The 8753-nt window shown below is 50.8% G+C and overlaps 1 protein-coding gene across 1 annotated transcript in view; it reads left to right on the top strand.

Annotated features, from left to right (window-relative positions):
- Positions 1-1127: 1127 nt before the first annotated feature.
- PHB1 (prohibitin 1) overlaps positions 1128-8753 on the top strand; it is a 10787-nt gene continuing 3161 nt past the window's right edge. Inside the window, exons 1-5 of the mRNA XM_081805158.1 lie at positions 1128-1217; positions 2639-2753; positions 4092-4253; positions 6407-6549; positions 6723-6839. Coding sequence (XP_081661284.1) covers positions 2666-2753; positions 4092-4253; positions 6407-6549; positions 6723-6839 — 510 coding nt within the window. The 5' untranslated portion in view covers positions 1128-1217; positions 2639-2665. The remainder of the gene's footprint in view (positions 1218-2638; positions 2754-4091; positions 4254-6406; positions 6550-6722; positions 6840-8753) is intronic.

The following is an 8753-nucleotide window of genomic DNA, read 5'->3' as shown; positions in this document are numbered from 1 at the left end:
CCTGTATGGGGGTGAGGGTGTGTGGAGATTGCTATAAAGTTCATTATTGGGTCAATGGATAAAATTGGCATGCAGGGGATAAACTTGCTTAAGTTATATAAGAGGATGCCCCTATTCTTAGAAAATACAGAGAGAGAAGATGGGAAGAGAGAGGGAGAGAACAAATGATAACGCATATGGATCAAAATGTTAGCCATAGACGAATCTGAGTAAAGGAGATATGTGTTCTTTGTATTATTCTTGCCACTTTTCCAAATAAGTTTGTGTGTGTGTGCGTGTCCAGGGGACACGGACTCTAAGCCCAGCCCCTTTGTTAAATTGGTGCATGACCGTGAATGAATCTCTTCCTCTCTCTAGTCCTCTTTTTCTAGTCCAGATGGTTTCTTTTTTTTTTTTTTTAAATGTTAGTTTTTTGGTTTTTTTTTTTTTTTAAAGATTTTATTTATTTGACAGAGAGAGAGATAGCGAGAGCAGGAACACAAGCAGGGGGAGTGGGAGAGGGAGAAGGAGACTCCCTGCCGGGCAGGGAGCCCGATGTGGGACTCGATCCCAGGACCCCGGGATCATGACCTGAGCCGAAGGCAGACGCTTAACGACTGAGCCACCCAGGCGCCCCTAGTCCAGATGGTTTCTAAGATTCTTTCTGGCTCGGGCAATCAATGTCCCACCACTCAGGACATTTCGTGACAGGGCTTTGGAAAGATGGCCCCATCTGCTTCCCTCAAGGTCTCTCAGCCCACCAGTTATCTCCCCACAACTTTCTGCAGGGTGCTCACCTGTCTTCCTTCATCAGCCGTAAACTTTCCCCGGCCCATCCCTGCCAACACCAGCCGCATCCCCAGCCACTCTTTCTGAGGCCCTAGGGCTCACCTCCTGGCAGGCTCCAGCACCCGTTCAGGACAGGCACGTGCATTTAACCCCAAGGCACTACAGCCCCCAAAAGGCTGTGCGACAACCTTTCGTCCGTTTCCCACCAAAGAGGAAAGGCTTTTCAGCGCGGGCCAGACGCTGAATGGCTTTTTGGGAATTGTAGTTCATATGCGAAGAGCCGGGAAGCCGGGTAAGGCCACAAGCCGCCCTTCCCAGAATGCACAGCGCTCTCCCCCACCAATCGGAGGTCCGGATCGTGGAAGGGGGCGGGGAAGAGAAAGAGCTGCCCGGCGCATGCGTGGTATGTGTGGCTTGGGGAATTCATGTGGAGGTCAGAGTGGAAGCAGGTGAGAATGGTGGGAAGGTTCCGTCGGCGCACGGGCGTCTCTGCAGATCCCTTCTGGGTTCCCATTCGCAATTTGGGCGGGCGGGGTGCGTGCGTTGGTCTGCCTCGTGTCAAAGGGGAGAGGGGGTGAGCCCGGGACGAGCTAGGGGTTGCGTCGAGTAAGGGAGGTGCGTATGGGGGCGGGGTGAGGAATAATCCAGAAGCTCTTGGAAATGGAAAGGCTGCGGGGTCCGGACGGTGGCCTGGCCTCGGGTAAGGAACATTGAAATGCACTGGAAGTGATCAAGGAAGCCTCAGGTCTGGGAGGGAGGATTTGAATCTGAAGTGGACGACGACGCCGGGGCGGGGCATTAAAAAGTTGAGTGCGGGAGTAGATTTTAGTTAGGTTAGTCGTGCTCCCGCCCACCCCGCTTCAGCCCCGTCCTCCCCCTTCTTCCAGGGTTCTCCCTTGCGCTGCAGCTATCGAGAGCCTTTTTGCCCCGTTGGTTCTTCTGATATCTTGGTCCCAGAATATCGCCCACCTCCTGCTTCCATAATAACAGGTTATTCTTAATGCCTGATGGTGGAGAAGCACTACGGTGAGGAGTTAAGTCAGGCTTGCTAGACTTAGACCTCCAAGTTCTAATCCTGGTTCCACCACGAAATGGCTGAGTAATCTTCAGTTCCTCTTGTAACCTTGCTGTGTGCCTCGGTTTCCTCATCTGTAATAACCTGCTTCATAGGGGTTGGTGTGAGGATTAAATAATTGCCATTAGAAGACTGCCTGCTGGCATAAAAGCCAACTGTTAGTGTTACTTTTGCTGTTAGAATCACCATGTAGTGCATTCTTTGAGTTACTTTTCCAGACCAGAGTTATCCAGAACCAACCACCCAGCCTTTGTCTTGGGGCCCGCTTGTCCAGGAAATGGAAGGGTGGTTTAGTGTGGTGTGGAGTTCTCGGGGGGGTATCAAGCCCATGCCTCATTCCCGTTATTGAATCAAGTGCCCCCTTTCTTTAGTGGTAGAAAAAGAAGAGGGACGCCTGGGTGTCTCAGTCGGTTAAGCGTCTGCCTTCGGCTCAGGTCATGATCCCAGAGTCCTGGGATTGTGGCCCACGAGCCCCACAGGGCTCCTTGCCCAGCGGGGAGCGTGCTTCTCCCTCTGCCCGCCCCTCCCCCTGCTTGTGCATGCTCTCTCTCTGACAAAAATCTTAAAAAAAAAAAAAAGACGAAGAAAGAAGTAGAAAAATTTAAAAAGCAGAATTGGTACTACACTTTTCCAAGCTGTAGAGTTATTTATTTATTATGTCCTTCAGTGCATGATTTAGAGCCCTCAGGAGTGGGGAAATAAATAGCCAGCTTGAGAAGTGAATATGCTGTCTCAGAGAGGGCTTTCTCTTAGAATTTTGGGATCAAGTTGTTTGTTTTGTTTTTATCCCCATAGGTGTGAGTGGGTCCGGCAGAAGGAGACATGGCTGCCAAAGTGTTTGAGTCCATTGGCAAGTTCGGCCTGGCCTTAGCTGTTGCAGGAGGAGTGGTGAACTCTGCCTTGTATAACGGTGAGGCACTGGGGGTGGTGGGTCACTGCCCTTTGCCGGAGGATTTCCATTGGTCTGCACAGCCCACGTGATACTCCCCGTGGCAGCCGCTGTCTGTGAATGTGTTTGTGACCAAGAGGGTCACCTGGTGCCATCCCGCACCATATGGTTGCCTTGTCAGTCGAGCCTCTGTCCTTCCTTGTAGCCATAAGCTCTCTCAGAGCCTTTCTTTGCAAAGAGCCTCCCAGCCTAGTTGTTGGTTAAACGTTCCCAGTTGCTCTTGTTGGTTTGAAGTGATGCTGCAGCAGAGTGTCAGGATCTTGCTGGCTAGCTGAAATGGAGATCTCATCTGTTCCTTTCTGCCTCGTGTGGAATAACTCAGCAAGGGCTTTAGATCTTTGGTGCCCTTACCCAAGTGGGAGTTTTTGCTCTGCTGCATAGGGGTCATTCCAGACAAAATATCTTCGAGGTGCCTTGCCCAGCTTTTAACAGTGTGGCAGGGGCTTAAGCTGACTTTTCTTCCACTTTCTTTTGTGACCTTAAGCAAGCCATTTCCCCCCTCCCTAGGTCTCAGCTTCTTCTTTGATCGAGCAGTAGGACTGAACTGGTTTACCTTCCAACTCTGACATTTCTCTGGCTTTCATGGTTGGAAAGCAGCAATAGATTGACCTACCTCATATGTGACTGTCTGGCAAGAGGAGGGTTACTTTCAGAGTGAAGGTATTTGGAGCAGCTCTAAAGTCCAATAAGGCAGAGACAGAACAGCTGACGAGAAAAGCTTACTTGGTTTAAATGGCGCAGCTCTATGCTCTGATCTTTGTAGCCACTCCGCACAACTAGACTAATCACCATCACTGATTTCTTTCTGAATGAAAAGAACAGCTCTGTTAACCCTTAAAACCTGAGAGAAGCCAAGTTCTTGGAAGGAGTGGGACCTTCCAAATTTTAGGATTTCCAAGGTTAGGGAGCTGCTTCTGGGAAACGCTGCCTTAAATTGGAACCAGGATGGAATGTGGTAACAGTGAAGATTTTGGTGAGTTTTGGAAAGAAGCTTTGGGAGGTGATATCCTGAAAATGTGTTGGGGGATGGGATAGTTAATCAGAAAATCAGCAGCCAGTTGTTTCAAGGAGAAAGGATGCTGAAGAACAGATCCTGTTACCTGAGTCCTTGGGAAGACACTGGGATGGGAGGGGATCGCTCAGTTTTGTGGCTACTTAGAAGCTGCTAGAGACCAGAAGTGCGGGAAGACAGCAAGAGAGGGGAGACAATAATAACAGCACCAAGGAGCTTTCACAGATAGCCTTTTTGGTTAAAAGGTGAAGGGATATTTCTGACTTGTCATTATCCTTCATTCCTAGTGGATGCTGGGCACAGAGCTGTCATCTTTGACCGGTTCCGTGGTGTACAGGACATTGTGGTAGGAGAAGGGACTCACTTTCTCATCCCTTGGGTACAGAAACCCATTATCTTTGATTGCCGCTCTCGACCACGTAATGTGCCAGTGATCACTGGTAGCAAAGGTGAGTCTTGCCTGTGGGTCACATGAAGTAGAGTGTGTGGGAGGGTTGCCATAGGATCCAGGAGAAGCTGAACCTCCCCTTGCATATTTTTCCTGGAGAATTTTAACGCAGATTCATAGAAATATGGACCTAAGGTAGACACACAGCTGTACAGATTTAGAGAAATACACAAAGGTCTATTTCAAAAGTTATGTAGTGCTCCAGTTTTAAAGAAATATAAAAGTGCCTTTACTCCCTCAGTCGACCCTTTCCGTTGGGTCTCATTCCCCAGAGTGACTGTGTAAACCAGGCTCCAGCCATTCTGTGTGCCTTCACGGCCGGCTTACCCTTTGCCTTGTTCTCCAAGGCCTCTTTTTCCAGCAGTGCTGGCCTCACATTGTTACCTTTTTTTTTTTTTTTTTTTTTTAAGAGAGGGAGAGAGAGAATCTTAAGCAGGCTCCACGCCCAGTGTGGAGCCCAAACCAAGGGCTCAATCCCACGACCCTGAGATCGTGACCTGAGCCGAAATCAAGAGTCGGCCGCTCAGCAGACTGCGCCTCCCACGGGCCCGAGTCCCTTGAGAGCAGTCCCCTGGTGGCTGACATGCCCCTGGATTCACAGTGGGCCTAAAACGAACTGCCATCGCCGTTCTCCCACCATCCTACACAGAGAGATGCACAGGTGGTAAATGGGATGGCAGGTGGGCTGGCTCAGCAGTGACGTTTCCGTGCAGCAAGAGGCGAGGGTCGTGTGGATGTTGGTTTGTTGTCTCGGGAACATTTGATGCCTTCAGTGTTGTTCCCCAGCGGATGTGTTGCTTATTGTGACTGTTCCACGTTTTGTGCTGGGTCGCAGGGTGGGGGTGGTTCAAAGATAACTGAAGCGGGGGCCTCTGGGAGCTCAGTCCCCCTAGGGACATAGACACGTGAATGGGCAGTTACAGTAAGCGTGGTGAGTTCTAGAGCCAAGGGCTTGGGGTGGAGGGGGCCAGAGAACAGCTAGCCCCCACAGGTGGCTGCAAAGGCTCCTGGGAGGAACTTCGTGTGAGCTGGGACTGTAGTAAGAGATGCGTGTCAGGCAGAGACGGGGACGAGTAAATTGGCATTGGGCAACCTGGCCTGTAGCTCCTGGCCCCTCAAGGGTCTGGCTGGCCTCCCACAAGAGATCAAAGGTGGGGTGGGGTTAATCAAGAAAAATAAAATTTTAACTTAAGAGCGTAGTTCTAAGCTTCCCACCTCTTCAAGATTGCTTTCTCTGCTGTTTTACAACTGTTGTAAGGATACATTACTTACTCATCTTCAAAACTGTTGGTAGGAATTTCCAGGGATCAGGAACTAGTGTGCATGCATTTCCCGCTTTTCTGGGTGCCTGGTTCAGAACTAGCCCATGGGCGATTGGTCCCTGTATCATTGGTGACTGCCAGGATGCTGACCATGCTTTAGCCTCAGGCAGGCCTGAATCGTCAGGGGAAGTTGTAATTAACTTCGTGAGCCCTCCCTGCCCCCGCCCTTTGCCTGGGCCGAGTAATGAGAAGCATGCTCCAGATGAGTCTGATGACCCCTTACATCTGTTGCACATTTGACACAGTGCTGTTACATCTCATTTCTCCTTCACTTCCCCCCAGTGTTCAGGAAGGCAGATGAAATCACCCCCATTCTGACAGACAAGGAAATAAGCCGAGATTGGCTAAGGCTTAGTGAGGTCCCATCATTCGCGAACAGCAGGGTAGGACTGCAGCCCTGGCCTTTGTACTCCTGGTCCAACCGGTGTGGACTGTTTCCGCAGGACCCATGATAACCTCTCCAAGGCATCCTCCTGGCGGGGGCCTTGGAAAGGCTTCACCTGAAAATTCTTGGCATTGGCCTGTTTTCTTAAAACATTTGCTGTTTCAAACATCCCATGGTACCACTCAGACATGTAAGCTGAATTGCTTCTGTCCGAGGGCATTCAACACACACTGAAAAGCTGTCATCACCACAAACCTTTAAAAATTCGTAGCTCCGCGGCTCTGCTGGGTTTTGTACCAAGGAAGCTATGCATAGGGGCTCCTGCCCTCTAGGGTCTTAACATCAGCAACTTTACTTACAAATTACAGCAAGTTGAGGGTAGGAGAGGTCATCTAGAAGGCCACCGGGGTTTTTATTTGTAACTCCAGCATTTGTCCCTACCCTAAGATTTACAGAACGTCAACATTACCCTGCGCATCCTTTTCCGGCCCGTTGCCAGCCAGCTTCCCCGCATCTTCACCAGCATCGGGGAGGACTATGATGAGCGGGTGCTACCATCCATCACTACAGAGATCCTCAAGTCGGTGGTGGTGAGTGACAGGGCCTCAGCCTGGAGCCTGGAACCTGCAGCCCGGCCTCCAAGAGATAGTTAGGTGGCAGGCAGAGAGTGGCAGTGGGTGGGTTGGGACGTGGCCGGTAGTTTTCCTGGCCTTTCTGCTTCCTCGTCGTCCTGACTGGCTCTTGTGCCCTCCTTTGGAACCAGGCTCGCTTTGATGCTGGAGAACTGATCACCCAGAGAGAGCTGGTCTCCAGACAGGTGAGCGATGACCTTACAGAGCGAGCAGCGACCTTTGGGCTCATCCTGGATGACGTGTCCTTGGTAAGACCCTCAGGGAGCCTGTGAGGAATGGGCTGCGGTTCTTGTTCAGGTGCTTGGCTCCATTTCTGGGTGGACACTGTTGGTCTTGCCTTCCACTTTCCCTAGGTGTGAGACTCAAAAACGCAGAACCTTCTTGACTATGAGGCAGTCTCCTTGGGTTTGTTTCAGATGAGGGTTCTTTTGCTTCCCCTCTGCCACACACATTTTTCTTCTTTTAGCCCTGCCTGATCTAGGGTCCCTAACCAGTAGATTTTTCACCTTCCCCGACACTGTGAGTGTTCCCGGGAGCTCCCTAGGAAGTAATGTCTTGCTAGCCCTGTTTGACACAGGAAGAAACTGCCTGGTGAGGCTAGAGAGGGCACAGAGAGTCTTTCTCCCTAGTGCAGACCTCCCAGCCTGACCCAGCCCCCCGCCCCCGGGAATTTCCTAACACTTAGGGTCTACGTAGCTTAGTGAAGTGAGCTCTGGGAACCCCCGGTGAAAGGTGATTGAGTATAAATGAGTGGTTCTGCTCCCCAAAGCCTGGTGTGGGGGGCAAGGGACATCTTGGAGGTGTAAGCGAGCTTCTGGAGACCGTAGAGTGTGTGTATTAATGACGTTGAATGCCATAACTCAAACAGAAAGCAATACAGGCAGGATAGCCTTTCAGATCAAGGAGGGTGAGGGGAAGGGGTCGTGTTTCTAGATTCTCAGGGAAAAATCATTTGGAGTGATTTGTTCGGGTAGCAAGGGAAGGTGTTTCCTGTTCATTCTCGGGTGCAGCGCACGGGCACCACTTCACACACAGCATCTGTGCAGCTGTTGAAACAATGCCCAGCACCAACCCGCGGCGCCCAGCCCTAACCCGCGGCGCCCAGCACCATCCCGCGGCGCCCAGCACCAACCCGTGGCGCCCAGCCCTAACCCGCGGCGCCCAGCACCAACCCACAGGGCGCAGCTCCACCCGAGGCGGCAGCAGGGCCGGTGGGCTCCCTCTGCTGGCAGGATGCCAGGCTGCAGTCGCTCAACTCTAACCAGAGCAATTCCTTGGCTGCCGTCCCACTCACTGATAACCTAAACACCTTGGCTCTGAGAAAATGCTAAGTAAAAACCTAAGGAGAAGCTTGGCATTTCGCTAGTCTTTAACCACATACTCTGTTCTGGGGAAATGTGGGCCGACCACAAGAAACCATATCTAAGAGGTGTGCGAATGAGATTTCATGGGGAATATGCTGCCCTCACCTGGCCCTTTTAGAAAGAAACGTTATTCCTTAATTACTCATTTTTTCACTTCTCAGGACTGTATTTTCTTCCCCAGACCTTGAACACAATCCAGAAATGGAACAGGCGAAGTAGAACAGCTGCAGTTAAGAGCGAGGCATGTTAAAAGTTGGGGAAGACAGTGGGACTAGAATTTACTCCTGAGAAGTTTTGAGCTGCTCATGTGTTTGTTTTTTTTTTTCCTTTTTTTAAAGCAGAGTTTGGGAGGGTCGGGGAGGAGAGGAGGCAAATAGATTTTGATAGCAAAACCAATACCATTCTTCCCTGCATTTCTTTCTTTATTTTAATAAAAAGTTGGATAAATGAGTCAGTTGCTCGAGACCAGGCATCAGGAGTTGAGCTCTGTCCCTTTTCTGCTGTCACTGCAGACCCTCACCTCAGCCCAGGCTCAGTGATACCGTGTCAGTAGGGAAGGTCTGTGGGTAGTTAGAGTTGTAAACCCTCACCCTAAGCAATAGCTTTCCCTGCCTTCTCTCTTAAACCCTTTACCAGAAGCACTCACATGTGGGGAATACCATGATTTGCGTTCCACCGTCTCTCATCCTCTTCCTGTTTCGTGGGGAGGCTGCTGTGAGAAAGAAGTGGACTGGTTAAGCCATAAGCAGAGAGCATCACGCCCTCGAATCCCTGAGAACCAGCTGCATCCTTCCCTCT

Source organism: Leptonychotes weddellii, chromosome 15 (assembly GCF_054177405.1).
Source record: "Leptonychotes weddellii isolate Sample4059 chromosome 15, ASM5417740v2, whole genome shotgun sequence".
Classification (NCBI taxonomy): Eukaryota; Metazoa; Chordata; class Mammalia; order Carnivora; family Phocidae; genus Leptonychotes; species Leptonychotes weddellii.
The sequence above is the reverse complement of the archived record's forward strand: the minus strand, read 5'-3'. Positions and strand labels throughout refer to the sequence as shown.